The sequence below is a fragment of the Carettochelys insculpta genome, chromosome 1 (assembly GCF_033958435.1).
Source record: "Carettochelys insculpta isolate YL-2023 chromosome 1, ASM3395843v1, whole genome shotgun sequence".
Classification (NCBI taxonomy): Eukaryota; Metazoa; Chordata; order Testudines; family Carettochelyidae; genus Carettochelys; species Carettochelys insculpta.
In genome coordinates this window covers 182828219-182845227 of record NC_134137.1, presented here as the reverse complement: position 1 = coordinate 182845227, position 17009 = coordinate 182828219, and the positions used below count along the sequence as shown (strand labels likewise).

The 17009-nt window shown below is 42.6% G+C and overlaps 1 protein-coding gene across 1 annotated transcript in view; it reads left to right on the top strand.

Moving 5' to 3' along the window:
- The window catches only part of MAP3K7CL (MAP3K7 C-terminal like), a 68948-nt gene extending 52951 nt beyond the window's left edge, over positions 1-15997 (top strand). The window contains exon 5 of the mRNA XM_074983451.1: positions 14788-15997. Within this exon, the coding sequence (XP_074839552.1) occupies positions 14788-14968 (181 nt within the window). The 3' untranslated portion in view covers positions 14969-15997. The remainder of the gene's footprint in view (positions 1-14787) is intronic.
- Positions 15998-17009: the final 1012 nt, after the last annotated feature.

Here is a 17009-nt window from a genome sequence, read left to right as displayed (position 1 = left end):
CATTGTACTTTGCTCTGCAATAAACCTGGCTGGGTGCCTTCAATCCTCGGTGGTCTGTGGGGAACTTCATGGCGTCTGCTACAATCATTGGGCCCACATCATTGAACACACATGCAAGCAGCCAGATGGTTATCATCACTGATGGAGCCAAAGACCCATGAGGACACAAAAGTAGTAAATCCACCAGACTGCACCAGTTAAAGAACTACTGCAGATGTCCCAACTTTACTACAAAGTATTATCAGATTTTAACCTCCCTTTATGGAAATGTAGATGCTTAATAGCATAATTTGTCAGATAAAGATAATCCTTTCTTGTAAATATTAAATACAATAAACTGATCAATACACACATAATTTCTCCCTTTTATTTCAAACAAATAGTAAACTGTGCAATATTCTTCTACCCAGCTCACATTTTTACTGAAAGGATCTTCTGTGAGATGGCCATCCTGCCAGCATTCTCAGTTTCTTTCCACAGATTAGCTTGCCTGTGGAATGCAAAGATCAAACACTACCCTGCAACATGTACTCTTAGGAAGCCAGATGATACAAAACTCTGTTTTCAAAATACTGCTCAAGGTGACAATCTGTTCTAAATGGATTACTTCACGTTGTGACGTTTAAAACAAAAAAATCTGCAGATCAGTAAAGATAACATGATAAACTAGTGCTGTTTCAATAATCAGAATTTATCACAGAGGGGACTTGATCCCAATCAAACATAAATAGATCTTACTGCCCCAAGCGCATTTGAATAATGACAGCTGAAAAGGATTATTTATAAAATGCTTTCTGCATAATACTGTTTTCATACCAAAGTGGCAGGTGTCTTATGGTAGATAAATAATGTGTAATTTGTCTCCCTTTCCTTCTCCCCTCTCCAAGTACTTAGAGCAAAAGCATGGCAGTTAACAGCTTTGGTTTTCACTTTTGTCCAGCACCGCAGCCTGCCTGCCAGTGCTAAAAAGTTGGCAGCTGGTGTTTCTCTTTTGGCCTGCTGTCACCTGTGGGCTCTCTCCTGGCAGCCTTCTCTTCCTTTCCTCAGAACCTCTTCCTCTGTAATGTGCTTATCTCCACAGAACTTGGGGGGTCAGAGCACAAAGCTAAAAGGGAGGTAGTGAATAAGACTAGCACTCATCGCTCTGCTCCACAGAAGGAGCCTTTTTGCCTTATTTTCTTTGGAGGGTGAAGCAGAAAGTTAGAGCACACACACCATAGTAGGTGGAGGAGCAATGCAGTTATCTCATAGGAAATAGGGAGTGACAGAAATGGATAGCACTAGGGGATCAAAAATTAGAATTATAGGGTAGAACAGAGGTTAAGATTTGTGGGAGAACATGCTGTAAATTGGCATAGCTCCAACTTCATTTGAGTTCTTCCTGTTTACAGCAGCAGAGAAATTGTGCACATGAGACACAATCAATCTGAAATGGAAGAGGAGAGAAAAGGAAGAAATGGGTATGAAGGCAAGGATACACCACACTTAGATCAGTGAATGTAATTTAGTTTATGTTCCTGTAAATTCTTATATTTCCATGGCAGATGTGCTAGGGTATGACTATACTTACAAGGAGATTGGCACATCACAATCAATCTTTCGGAGATCAATTTTGCTGCATCTGTGAAGATGTGACAAAATTGATCTCTCTGGGCTCAGCCATTGACGCTGGTACCCTATGCTGTCACACTGAGTAAGAGATGTTGGCACGAGCACGAAGAGCCCTGATCTTCATTAGGGAGCAAAGTCAATCCTGATACGTCGAATCTAGTTATGCTAATGGCATAGCTAGAATTGAATATCTGAGATTGACTTTGTTCCCTAGTGTAGACCGGGCTTTAGATCTCTAATTTTGGGTGAAAGGGATAAGATAGCTGGGTATTTTGGGCACTTATCATATTACTGTTACAAGCTAATGAACCTAGATTATGTGGTTAAATATTAGAATTATCTTGGTTGCTAGCTACATTTTATATTATTAGCTCTGGACAGTTTTATCTTTTTCCTCCTCCAAACAATTCTAAAATATGTCTGGAATAAATGTGCTCTATGTTTGTTCCTTTTCTGTGTCATAGATACCTTTTCACCTCCTTTCCTGTGTATTGTGGTAGATACCTAAATGAGGGTAGGCTCACCTTCTTGAGTCCCTGATTCGTACATTAGTTCATTCTCTTTTTCTACCACCACTCACAACCTCCACCAGAAAAAAAAAAGAAAAAAAAAAGCAGACTACTTATGCAAACCTTTCATGTGGTATAAGCATCCAGATGAACTGGAGATGGGGGATTTCCATGCTTCTAATAGCATTCATCCTCACTGCTGGATACTGCCAAACTATCCTTGACATAGATGGCTTATTACTGACACATTAAGAGGTTTCAGAGAAGCAATACTTAACAGCTATTTTCAAAAACAATTTGCCTGGGGAACGTAAGAATTTTTGTGTTGGATCATATTAGTAGTCCATGTAACCCAGATTTCTGGCTCCAGTAATGGCAAATACCAGCTGCTTCAAAGGAAAGAACTATTTGGACATATTTGCAAAATGAACAACGAATGAAGAATCAAGACCCTGGTATTCGGCATAATGGATGGTTTGAATAGGAGAGGCAGACCCCACAGAAAATGGATAGATGATGTAGTAGATTGGTGCAGAACTAGTCTACAGAAACTAAGCCACTCTGCACTGGATAGGGAAAGATGGAAGGAAGTAGTGAGAGAGGCATCAGACATCAATGGGCGCTGAGCCCACGGTTATTGATGATGATGATGATGATGATGAACTTTGCAAGCAGATCTTTATGGGATAATCTGCCCTTAGGGAAAGTTTCCTTTTACTTTCCCATAGGTAGAGGATGATGTATACACCAAAGCATCGTTATATTCCTTCTACAGATATGAATGACCAGTACTGAAGAAACAAGAAGGAGTCCTTAGAGACTTCAGTTTGAATGAATATGATGAAATGGGCTTTGCCCATGAAAGCCCATGTCAAAATAAATCTGGTAGTCTTTAAGAGACCAGAGGACTCCTCCTTGTTTTTGCAGATTCAGAGTAACACAGATACCCCTTCTCAGAGTTTCAGAGGCCACATGATTTGTAGAATGGAAGTATAATATCCACATTAATTTCCATCCTATTCCATATGTATCCTAACATCTTGTTTCTTTGATTTCTGTTGCACAGTGGGTGGAGGACTTCACTGAACTGCCTTCAGTGATAGGTGTGGATGTTCCTAAAAATGCTATGTCATCATAACCTACTCATCTCCTATTCCACAGCTTTCTCAGTTTACCTGCTTTACGCTTTATGTAGTTTTAGGAATTGTGTAGTTTTATTTGCATGTGTGCAAAAAGGTTGTAAAATACTACCAAATTAGAGCACCACACTGGCTTCATTTAATCCTAAATGAAATTTTAGTGTGTCCTGCTATGCTGGTCAGTGCTCACCTCAGATGAGCTAGGATTACATAGCTGAAGTGTACTGAAAGTGGCACTATCACGGGCTCTGACTTTATAGCTTAAAAACTAGATTATTTGTTTAACAGACACAGCAAAATTAAACTCTGGAAGATCGACTGGAGTGCGTCGATCTTGTAAGTATAGATGTGCCCTCAGAGGCATAATTCTTATTCATTCTCCCACAGGAGAAAAGGGTAAGCAACTGTGAACCACTCCCATGAAAGGACAGTGCCTATATGATTCATTCCACTCCAGTATATAGGGTTTTTAAATACGTGTTAGAAGTGAGCCAGCAGAATTTGCTTGCATTTATTATTTATTCAGAATGAATGAAATAAAAAGGCATCCCTGCTCTCCACAAAAGAGCCTTTCCTGTGCAACACCAGGGAACTGGAAACCATTTAGTTAAGGCTCTGCCAGTTACTTTAATTTGTCTTTTTGCTACTGTAAAGCACACATTTTATTACATTTTTACTATGCAAACCATGCTTTTCATTGAAAAAAACAAAGTGGATATTGAAAAGGCACTATACATTTTATCATAGCCTCACGTGTTTCAGCAACGTGTTAGAAAATGCTTTATTGTGTTAATTTTTAAACAGGGTGTAGCTGCTAAAAGAAAAACACAGTTTACACAATGCTGGAGCTATTTATTGAGCATTCATTGACTAAGGTGCAGGAGCTTATTGTGGTATCTTTCAAACTCTGAAAGCTTAGTTCAAATCCAGGGTTAGGTCACAAGCAAAGATTAGTAGATGGTCTCAGTCTTTTGTGGACATTGTAAGCCACGCTATTCATAACAGTTAGTAGTTCTGTGGAATTCTGATTTTAGGCCTTTGTAACAGGCTGATAATGTTTGCCTGAAACATCACCCCTTGTTGTTAACAGGTGTTGATACTGACAATAAAAGAAAAGTAAGTTCCACTGATTCAGAGGTGGCCATTTTCTATACTCTCTGAATATAAGGCTAGATTACAGGGATTTGTTGACAGACCTTGTGTGGATAGATCGCAGCTAAAGTGCGAAGTGGATCTCCAGAGTGATCTGTTCACTCAACAGAAAGCATCTGGACTGCCCAGCTGCTCTGTCGGCAAAATGGCCAACTGGAAGCACAGCAGACAGGGCTGCATGGTGACCCGGAAGCCCAGTCTGTTGACAGAGGGCCCCCCAGAACATCCAGACCGGCTTTCTGTCTACCTTGTGGGGAGTAGGGTGCAGCAGTCAACAAAAGGGCAGCCTTCTGTCAACTTACTGTTGACAGAAGACCTTGGGAATTTGGATGCTGACAAAAGGCTCTAGTGTAGAAGTGGCCTATGAGAGGAGCAAGAGGCTTTTTAGGAAAGAGGATCTAAAATACAGGTTGAGCAGTGAGGGAACACCGAACTATTTGTGGAGAAGGTTTGAGGTTATCTAGATTATTTGTTTTTAATTATTTATATAATAAAGCCAGACCAAAAGTGGGGCTTATTCTGTATGAGCTATTTGTAGAGCAAGTTGGAAAAAGTCTTTCTTGGAGTTTCTTTTGATCCAGATTTTGCAATTCAAGATTGATACACATTTGTAAATTAATGTACATTTTATGGTGTCTTCCTGCGCTCCCCCAGCTGGATTCCAGCTAAGTATTGTTGGTGCCTGACTTTTTTGAATATTAATGTTTTTCCTTAAAAATTTGCAATGGCTGTAAAACCCATTACTTGTTATTCCTGAAGAGCGTGATTTGATATTCTGATTACTGATTGCTTAGTTTATTCTATCTCTGTTCAGTGTAAACTATGTAAGTATAAGAAAAGTAATGAAGAATAAATCTGAAATAGTTTACCTGGATCATTCAGAAGTTAGGGAGTGGCATCTTAAAAAAAGTCCAAGCCTTCAGTCCAACATTGCTCCCCATGGAAAAAGTGGAAAAACATTCTGAGGAAACTCTCAGCTGGCCTCAAACCATGGACAGGAATTTTCATGTCACTACATTAATACAAACTGATTCCTCTGCAACAGTTTGCATGACCCATAATATTTTTAGTTACTGCTCATTTGCAGCTGATGTTGCAGTCCTCAGGCAGGCAAAATACCTGTTCCTAACAGTCTAGTAGTGTTTACTTCAGCTTAACTTTAGCATTTCAAAAGGTTGTTCCAGTATAGGATAAAGAAAGAGGAATGAATCAGCTAATAGCATTCTGCTTTTTAAAAAATGTATTAAATATGGTATACAAATGTTAATGCAGTTCTGTTACAGAAAAAGTTAATCCTTTTACCTAAAAAAGCATGAACTCGGTCTAAAATGACTTATTACAGTCATACTTCGCAAATGGAAGGATAGTGTGGTGCTGTTCTGTCACTCCTTGGCACTGAGATTTAATAACTTTATAAACAAAAAATATGATCTAGTTAGCAAGTGTAGATTATTCCATATTAGACTATAGCATTTTCCTGGATGAATTAATTGAAGCACTTTAAAAATATGCTGAGGGAAGAAAAAAGAAGATAATGGCCAAGAGAAGGTCACTGAGTACAGATTTGAAAGACAGGGGGCAAAGTTGTCAGCTTTGATGATCCCACATCTTGTCCCTGACAAGTTGCAAACCTTGTTTGTCCCAGACTAGAAGCTAACTGTCACAGAGCTGTAAATGCTTAAATAGTTATTTGTACTGTGGGAAGCAGAATGATGGAAAGGACAAAGCGACTTCTAAAAGAAACTCTTCTGGAAGCAAGAAGTTGAATCATTGGCAGCTATGTCAGGCCCTTGATGTTTTCAGAGATGGCATTGGAAGATATCTATAGGAAGCTCAGACCTACCAGTATCCCCATTTAGAAGATGATTCAACACCTGGTAAGCTAGACATGCTTTCCTTTTAAAGCTTAATCGGGTGATGGTCCATTTGATTTTGATTTTGCTTACACCTGGCTGAGATATCAGGTAGTCTTTTGCCTCTGGGGAACTGGTTTATGATTGCTCTCCAGACTTGGAGCACATTTTAGGCCATGTCTACACTACAGAATTAAGTCAATTTAAGTTACATGAACAATCATAAACTGCTGTAATCACATGACTTGTGTATGTTCATAGAATGTTCTGTGTGTGGACAGAGCACATCCACCATAGACACCAACTTTCCTTCTTTCCAGGAGTTCCTCAGTCCCCTTCCACTCCAGCCTCTGCCCCATTCCACCCTTTTTCCACCCCACTTCCATTCTGCCTCTTCCATCAAGCCCCTGCTTCCTTGTCCAAGTGTGCCCCATCCATGCTGCTGCTCCTCCCTCCTGGAGCTTCCTGAATGCTGTGAATCAGTGGTTTGTGGTGCTCCATAAGCACTGGGAGGGCAGGAGTTGGTCTGAAGGGCCACCAGCAGGTGAGAGGCACAGGAGGGGAGAGGGGGAGCTTAACTGCTGGTGGGTGCTCAGCACCCATTAATTTTTCCCCATGCATGCTTAGCCCTGGAGAATCCACAGAGCTAGTGTTTGTGGCATCCAAAATTGATGTTTTAGCACTGAGAAGAGAGAGCAATGCACAGTGAGTAGATATCCCACTGTGCAAGTCAACATTAGGAGCTCTGGGAATGGATCACAGTACACCATAGGGATGGGACCACTACCCTGTAATGAAGTTTCCTCTGTCCCATTATGCCAAGGATTTCTGACTGTATTTCACACCATTTTCAGCTGTACCTGTAAGCTTTGCATCCATCTGTACTGCTCACCTGTCTTATAATAAGCTTTATGAACACAAAGAAGCTAATCCTGCAGTATATCATAAGATATAAATCTGAACAGGAATACATGGTGCCTGCTCTGCTACGTACCATGGAAGGAAACAAGTCAAGATGATGTTGCCTCTAATGGGGCCGAACACATCCCTGCCGGGCCTCCTGCTGGTTAGTTACATGGAGAATTAGCTCCCTCATCAGCATGGTGCCCCTTTCTGCTGATGTGTCAGCCATTGTCGCTCTGCTGTCTGTGTGCTCTGATCTGGACCTGAGCATTCCCAGAATCACAGTGTCCTCTTCAGAATACTGCCATTCAGCCGTGCCCACCACAGTTACTTGCACACTTTCGGGGTATCAGCAGGCCTGCACCTGCACAGTACCACCACTGTGGCCAACTGCAGCATCAGTCGAGCCCTCGTTTTAGGGGCAATCCACAGTCCATAAAGGCCACTCCTTGGTGGCAAGGTGTGGTGCGAAAGGATAGGGGAGGACTCAGGACTTAGGCTACTCTGAAAGCCAGCCCAGGGACCCTCTGGTGGCAGACTTGTCCTGCCTTCTTTCTCTCTCTCCCTCTACTGCCTCCTGTTTCCTTGGCCACTTCCGTTGTGATGCCTTGCACTCTACTAGACTTTGTATCACGGCCAGCAGTCTGGCAGTCATCAGGCTGGAGCCACTCCCCAGCGCTTGTTAGCCTGCTCAGCACAACTTTCTCCAGGTGCCCTCACTCCTGCTAGGAATTGATTACTCTGATGGTGACAGATCTTCAAGGCTAAAACAGTGTACCTGTGGATGATCTCAGCAGACAATTCACTCGGAATCGTGAATGGGAAATCAGTTCAAGCTTTCTGAAGCTTTCTGTGTTCAAACAATGGGGATACTCCAGCATAGATTTATTTATGACCAGCGACAACACCAAATGTCCAAGCAATTGCTCCAGAGCCAGCCTGGAACTACAATTCCTGGAGGATGCGTTCACAGTAAGGTGGTATGAACCCCAGATGTATGATTTTCTACCGCTATTTCTACTTCAGCATATACTTCTCAAAATAAAACAAGATAAAGCCAGGATAATTCTGGTAGAACCAGACAGGCCCAGGCAAACCAGATACCCCTACCTACTCCAGATGTCATTAGAACTTGCTTGGCGCTTCCTCACAATCTCCCATCACCTCCTCCATGACTGTCACAACCCTCATCACCGTAAGGTGAACAGTCTTTACTCACAGTTTGGCTTATTGCTGGTTAACATCACTCAAAGCAACAACATGTGTGGCTTGAGTCCAAGAGATACTTCTCAATGCCTGCAGACATTCTGCAAGAAAAACAAACAATAGTGGCATTGATTTGTCATATGGTGTGAGAACCAGTTAATCTCTCCTATTGCAATGGACAGTCTACGTGTTCGGAATAGCTGTTCTGGAATGGCTTATTTCAAACTAACACTGATGTGTAGACATAGCCTTGTAGAGCAGCTACTTTGGTATCCACATGCACATTTACACAACATTATGGCACTGAAACACATTTGGCCACAGACACTCAGTTTGACCACACTATATTATCTACTATAAAATTACAACAACCGGAGGTCCCTCTGCCAGCCATGCAGACTGCTCTGTAATCACCGAGTGGGGCATCCACAAAGACACTCCTTGAAGAAGAGACAATTACTCACTTTGTGCACAAACTGAGTTTCTTTAAGATGGTTGTCCCCATGGGTGCTCCACCACCCTCCCTTCCTTCCCTCTGCTTTGGCATTTTCTCTTCAAGGCAGAGAAGGAAGGGAAGGGTCAGTGGGTTGTGTATGTCTAGTAGCCATCACATATGGCACATGCTGGCTGCTCTGTGTGTGCAGCCTGCTGAGGGCACTGCTGCCTTTACTGCAAGTAAGTGAGCTCAAGCAGCCCATTTAACTTAATAGACACTTGCAGTAAGTAATTTTCTTCCCCCCTTCTGTTTTGTGTAGCTGATTTGTCAGTTTTTATTTAATTTTTCTGTTAAATTCTCTTCAGCTGCATCTACACTATGAGATAAATGTAACATTTAATTTCGATATTATGAATTCAAATAAAGTGTCTACAAACATTCTTGAAATTCAACACACCATTTTTCCATGTCAAATATCTGCATCCCCATTGCCCTGTGCAAGTTCGAAAGCATGAGCAGTGGATTGTGAGTACCTAGCCCACAGTGCCTTAGCTCTGGTTGCTTGTGGGTGTTCATGTTGGAATCCCAGAATTCCAAGCACTGTCCCAGAATTTAGAGCATCAGTAACCACATGAAAAAAGAACTGGAGATCACACCATTTCCTGCTGCAGCATTTCAGTGCAAGCATGGATCCACAGACACTCCAACTCATACCATAGATTGTATCAGCAACCACAGTGGCTGTTGCACAATTTGTTCTTCAGTTCCAAAGCTCAGTGACTGTTGGCTATATAAACAGTGCGATGATGATGAGGGTGATTTGGAAAAGCAAATTTCCCAACTGCAGTCCAAGAACTCAGAGGTGCTGGCTGCCCTGAATGCACTGCTGACAGTGGAACAGTGGTTTTGGACTTTGAGACCAGCACACACTCGTGGGACCACATCATTTTGGAGTCCTGGGATGACCAGCAGTGGGTGCAGAACTTTCGCATGCGTAAGTCCACCTTTATGGAACTTTGTGATGTGCTGGCACCTGCCCTGAAAGGCAGCAACATGAAAATGAGGCTGGCTTTAATGGTTCAGAAGCGAGTGGCAATTGCACTGTGGAAGTTTGCAACCCCCAACAGTTATTGGGCAGTGGCGTATCAGTTTGGGGTGGGCAGATCTCCAGTGGGATCCATGGTGATGGAGGTGGCCCATGCAATCTGTCAGCATCTCCTCAGGAAGAGTGTGACCCTGGGAGATGTACAGGCCATAGTTCCTGCTTTGCTGCCCAGGGCTTTCCTAACTGCAGTGGGGCAATAGATGGCACACACATCCCAATCATGGCCCTGGGCCACCTTGTCTCAGAGTGTATAAATCGAAAGAGGTACCTCTTCATGGTGATACAGGGGTTGGTGGATCACAAAGGTCATTTTACCAACATCAGTGTTGGCTGGTCAGGGAGGGTTCATGATGCATGCATATTCCAAAATTTGGGACTGTACCAAAAGCTCCTGGATGGGACTTTTTCCCCAGATCAGAAAATCAAGATTGGCAACGTGGAGATGCCCATTGTTATATTGAGTGCCCCTGCTTATCCTCTGCTTCCCTGCCTGATGGAACCCTACACAGGAGCCCTGTACCCCAGCAAGGAAAACTTTAATCACAGACTCAGTGGGTGCAGAATGGTGGTGGAATGCGCCTTTGGATGTTTGAAAGTGAGGTTTGTATGTTTATTGACACGTTTGGACCTTTCTGAAGGTAATGACCCCACTGTTATTACAGCGTGCGCTGTTTTGCACAACATGTGTGAATCTAGGCAGGAGACTTTCCCGTCAATCTGTAATTCCGAAGCGGAGGCCATAGGCAGGGCTTACTGACAGCTGCCTACACAACCATCCACCAGTAGGCATGCTCAGGCAGCAGCAATAAGGGACATTTTAAAAAACACCTTCATGACTGATTTGTAGCTCACATGCTACCAGTGTATTTCTCTGCCATAATTAATGCCAATATTCATGCCGTGCCGTAATGAATGAATGCCTTTACTTGGTGGAAGGGGGCTAAATTGCAGTAAGTAGAATGCATGTGGCAAGCAGCTGTGCCTTCAGCACCTCCCCCGCCCCCTGCCTGGTTCCCTCAGCTGCGCATCTGCTGCAGCCCAGGGAGTATCACTGGTCAGCTGTGCCTTGAGTCCCCCCACCGCCAACCCACCAGTTTGATTTATTTCCCCCTCACTCCTGCAGGACAAGAAATCACACCGAGCTCAAAGGAATGATTTTATTTTGGCAGGTGTAGATGTATAATTGTCTGGGAAAGGAAGCCTTTTCAAGGGTGCTCGAATAGCCTTTTGCAGTAGCCCTAGGGGCTGGAGTGGCAGGGTAGCCTTGCCCTCCCTCCTCACATGTGGGGACTGCAATGATGGTGAGCGTGGGCGACTTCTCCTCAGGGGACTCCAGCCAGCTGCTGCCCAGCAGGGTTGGGAGTCCCTCCATTTGTTCAGTAACAGCCATTATGAACTTTGCCACAACCTCAGTCTGCTTTGCCGTGGCCTCATTCATTTTTGACAATTGCTGCTGCTGGAGGTCACGCATTGTATTGTTAAGCTATACTTGACTCTGATGCCAGTCAGCCGTACTGTGGTGCCACTGAGCAGTGTCCTTTGTTAGCTTGGTACGCTCTGCCTCAGTCTTTTCCATATGCTGCAAGATAAGATCTTGTTTGCATTTCTTGCATCTTCGTTTTTTTTCTAGAACATTGGGCACTGGGTCTGGAAAACAAAGGTCAAAATTAAGATACAATTCACATAATGTGCTTTGAAGTGCAATGAATGAGTGTCTGTGCATACTATCAGGGAAAATATACTTTTGAAGGACACTCATGGGTTATTAATGATGGGATAATAAGCGTGCATTTCACAATACATCACTTGCCATCACTTATCCAGATCATTGCTTTGTGGACATGGTAAGCTATACACAGTTGTCCTCTTTTGAGGGGAAGGGAGGTCTGCAAAGCAGGGGAAGCCGCCAGGTGTTCTGTAGCGGTGAAAAATGGACAGCTGCATGGGGGGTGGGGTTCCATGTACAATAAAAGTAATGTAAAGAAAAGAAGAAATAATCCAAAAAAAAAAGGCTGGATGTAAAAGGACATGGAAGGGGAAACACCCAGCAGAGCCCGGCAGCCATGGGGCATGGGAGAGTCCTGAAAAATGGAAATAAATAAATAAATAAATAAATAAATAAAAAGTCTGGAAAAGAAATGCTGGCAGGGAAGGAGACATGGGAAGGGAAAAGCCCAGCAGAGCCTGGCTGCCGCAGGGCAGGAAGCATGTTAAAAGAAAAAAACAGATGCGAATTCCTGTGCTTCTGCAGGTTGCCAAAGAAGACATCACCCTCCTAAAACTAACAGATGTGAAGAAAGAACAGCTACTCCTGCTATGTGACCAAAAGTCTGGTTGCTATCTGGTTGCCTGGTGTGACAAGCCAAGGTGTGCTACCATGGAAGCTGCAACAAGTCAGCCTGCTCAAGAGCCTTGTGAAAAAAATACAGGAGTACCTGGATGAGGCCTTCGAGATCTCCAAAAAGGAGAAGCGCTCCTCGCAAGGAACATTAACACGCTGTTCTGAGGGGCACAGAACTACAGCTAGCAAACCTGTACCCATACACAACCCTATAGCTGTACCCACCCCCAACCTGCTTCTATCACATGCAGAATAAATACTCACTCGAACCACATGCTCCCGGGGTGGGCCAGCATGGAAGTGACCGGCGTGAAGGGGCCCAGTGTGGAGAAGAACGCCCTGGAGGGGACCGGTTCCAGGTCTATGGTGGAGAGCTCTGGGCTGTCTGGAACAACTTCCTCTGTCCCCTGCTCATTGCCCCCTTCCTTCTCTCCATTGCCCTCTTTCTCCACGCCATGCTGCTCCTCCAGGCTCAGCCTGGAATCAATACCAGGGTCTCCACAAGTGTTGTAATTCAGTCTGGGCTCCATGATGGGGTTGCTCTCCATAATCGTGTACAGCTGTTGACAATAGTGGCAGGTCCGTGGAGCCACCTCTGAGAGCTGGTTGGCTTCCCGAACTTTTTGATAGGCCTGCCAGAGTTCTTTAACCTTCACCCAGCCTTGCATAGAGTCCCAGGAGTAATATCAGGCAGTCGTCTTGTGCACCATCTGATCATAGATTGCTGTGTTTCCTTTGGCCACTTGATGTCTCTTTGCCACCGAGTGTTCTCCCCAAATGGCAATGAGATCAAGAATTTCCTAGTGGGTCCAAGCTGGGGCTCTCTTGTGAGCCAGAGAAGTTCTAGTTGGATCACTACCCTGAGTGCTCATGATTGCAGTACAGGGCTACTGAAAATTGGTACCACTGCGGTGCAATGCGAGGTCAAGGATTTTGTTAATAATGAGCACCCTTTATATTTGCAGGGCTGGGCTGCTGAATTCCAATTCAAATTCTAATTTAAATTCAAATTCAATCAAAACTTCGGAGACTCACTTTGACCTTCTTCCTGCACACCTGAGAGCAGTACATAATGAAGCAGCCATACTTGGAGGGTCACCACGTGGCTTTGTGGGATACATATGGGACACTTCTGGAGGCTAATAAATTTGAAATAAGGACATGCCATGTCTACACTAGTCTTGATTCAAGATTTCAAATTCAACTTTGAGCTATATCCGTCCTGTAATGTTGATCTTTTCTAATCAGTGTTACAGTTCAATAAATCTAGTTAAGAGTATTAAGTGTGAAGACAGTCACATTTTAATATCGAGTTAACGCCTTGAAATTCGATTTTATCTCATAGTGTAGATGCAGCCTTCGTCTCAGTTTTCATTGATCAGAATTTTCCAGATCTGAAGAAGTGGGTCTCTGTCACCTAATTAACAAAATAATTTATCTTTAAAGTACTACAGGACTCCTTTTTTATTTTTTATTTTTAGGTTGGTGTAACTGTTTTGCTTAAAAACAGCAATTGCATGTTTCATGTTATTCTCCTGTTAGCATCAGCGCAAGCACCCAGACCAACATCTGATACATCTGTACAGAGTTTTAACATTCTGTCAAAATGAGGGCTAGTTAGAATAGACTTTTCAGACAAAAGCTTCTTTATCTCATGAAATCTTTCCTGGCATGCTTTCATCCAAATGACTTCATTTACCTTGTTTTTTAACAAATCTGTGATGGCAGAGACTTTTACTGTACTTACACACAATCTTCTGTTTGGGTTACATGCCCATTTGCAAAAACTTCAGCTTTCCAAGGTTGAGTAATGTTTGATTTTCTATTACCTAGTGTCCCAAATAAGTAACTCTGGCTGCTTCTGTTTTACACTGAGAAGCTGTTATGGTTAGGCATGCCTCTTTGAGTTTTCACAGCACAGGGCCCAAGTGTTTTTTGTGATCAGCCCAATATCACTAAACATTGCAGTGGCATCCACACATGCTCTTGCAAAGTTCTGTAAACCACATAGCACTTGACTGACCAGCCTCTGGAGGGTGGCTTTTTCAGTATTAAGCCGAATTGTAATGCTGAATTCATAGAGTCCTATATTCATGTGAAGGTGGAGTTTTTTCTTTGTGGTACACATCTCAGAGAGCTGGAAGGGACCCTAGAAGATTATCAAGTCCAGTCCCCAGCCCTCTCAGCAGGACCAAGCACCATCCCCCCATTCAGTTAGTGCCAGATCCCTAAATGCCCCTGAGAAGGATAGAACTCACAACTGTGGGTTCAAGAGAGCAATGCTCAAACCACTGAGCTATTCCTCCCTGATCTTGAAGAGTGCCAATAACTGTGTTAAATAAATAGAACTGCAATATTTAGTTTTGCTTACAATGTCCAGTAGATCATCTGGTACTGTAACAGCATCTAATTGTCTATAATTAACACAGAACCTTACAGTATTCCTGCAGGACCAAGACCACAGATGATGCCCAAGAGTATAATGGCATAGACATACTTCAATTTTTATCTTCCCATTTTCTTAACCCACAGAAAGGAGCTGATTGCCAGGCTGGAACAGGCAGAAAAGGAGAGTATGGATGCTGCTCAACTGGCTAAGGAGTATGCAGAGCTGACAGAGGAGAATCGGACATTGAAGCTGGCTCAGATGCAGTGTGCAGAGCAACTGGAAAAGCTTAGAATACAATACCAAAAGAGACAGGGCTCTTCATAACTCTCAGCTAACCAATATGAGGCAGTCAAATCCAGTATTTGTTCTGTGCTGGCCAAGAAGTTTTTAAAAAAGGTTCTGTTGTAACACTTCACTAGATACACAGAATAGTGAAAGCCTATATTTGATTTAATGCTTGCCAGCCAGTAGCTTAATATAATGGATATTTTATCCATTATATAATGGATATTTTATTTCAAGTAACATAATTGAAGCTAATCTCGCCCCATTATATGTTCTAGTAGATCAGGTTTCTTTTCTAAAGATATTTCTTCCAATTTAAGAAGATCTGGACATGTTAGAAACAGGTATAAATAGTCTCTATGTTGGGAGTTGGACCATACTAAGATATACAGCAGGGCAGTACTAGTACTAGTACATGGAACACTGGAATACACTCATGTTCTTCTAATTTTAGTTTAGTTTTCTTTGTTTTTATTTTTTATGCCTAAATGATTGGAAATTCTCCTAAACTGTAAAGGGCTGTTGCTCAAAACTATGCTCCAATGATCTGGCATGTTGAGTTAATTTTAGGTTGTTTCAGAAAGTCAAAGATCACACATTTTTAAAAAAAATAAATTCAATAAAACAACACAATCAGATAATTGTTTTCAATGTATTAAATTGTGAAGAAACAGAAGAAAGTTTTCTTTCCAGCACCATGTACTGTACTTTGCTAGTAATTCTTTTAAAAATTCATTTGTACTTTTTGGCATGTAGGAAATGGAAAAGTAATGTATTGATACTACAGTGGTGAATAAATAAGACTTTATGGTTGTTAATGGAAAATACTTCATTAAAAGTACCATAATTATATTTTGATTTTATTTTATAGGCTGTTTTGGAACAGAAATGACTGAGGGTAGGTACTAAGCAGTTCAGTGATATATGAATAATTGAGAGTTAAAGTGTTTGTTTTTCCTTGCTCTACCTATCACTGTATTTTCTCAAATCATTTGAAAATCCTTTGTTATATTTCCATTTCTATTCATACAGTATTTTTTTTCATTAAAAGTGGCTTACCAAAAAACACCCTATTTTGTGCCCTTCGCTTCCTTAATCTTCCCTGTACTTTAAACTCTGCTTGATTGGTTCTATGTTACAGTTTTGTGAGATTAGAATTAAATGCACACATTTGATAAGGTTACAATTTTAAAATTAAATATGTTAGGAATTGCTAAAGGTAAGATATTCAGATAAACCTTTACTTTTGACTCCATTGTTCTTGTAGGCTTCACTATTTACAGTAGAGTAAAATAGGCAACTCTCACTGAAGTTATTTAGCTCCATACTTCTCTCCACCACTCCCCTACCTTTCCCCGCTACTGTAGCAGAGAGGCATAAAAGAGCACAAGGGCTGTGTTCTACACTAGCTCCCTGCTTCGAAGGGAGGATGGTAATTAGGGTGTTGGGAATTTATTAATGAAATGATGTGCTGCATATGCAGCACTTCATTAAGCAAACTACCCCCCGCAGCAACTCTGAAGTTTTAAACTTCAAAGTGCCGGCTTGCGTGTAGCCGCAGCTCACCCACCAGTACTTCGGAGCTAGATGTGAGTTGGCACTTCGAAGTTTAACACTTCAGAGTTGCTGCAGGGGGCAGTTTGCTTAATAAAGTGCTGCATATGCGAATCGCAGTGCGGATTCCGCGCAGAGAGGTCTACCGTTGACATGGTCTTCTCTCTAAGGCAGCTGCAGGAGAAGCGCAGGGAGCAGAGAAAGCCACTCTACATAGCCTTCATCGACCTGACCAAGGCCTTTGACTTGGTCAGCAGGGATGGTCTGTTCAAACTGCTCCACAAGATAGGCTGTCCTCCACAGTTACTCAAGATGATCCAGTTGTTCCACGAAGACATGAGAGGAACCATCCAATATGACGGCGCATTAATGGATGCTTTCAGAATCAGGAGCGGCGTCAAACAAGGATGCGTGCTTGCTCCGACGTTGTTCGGGATCTTCTTCACACTCCTCCTGAAGCATGCCTTTGGATCTTCAACAGAGGGCATCTTGCTGCACACAAGATCTGATGGGAAACTGTTTAACC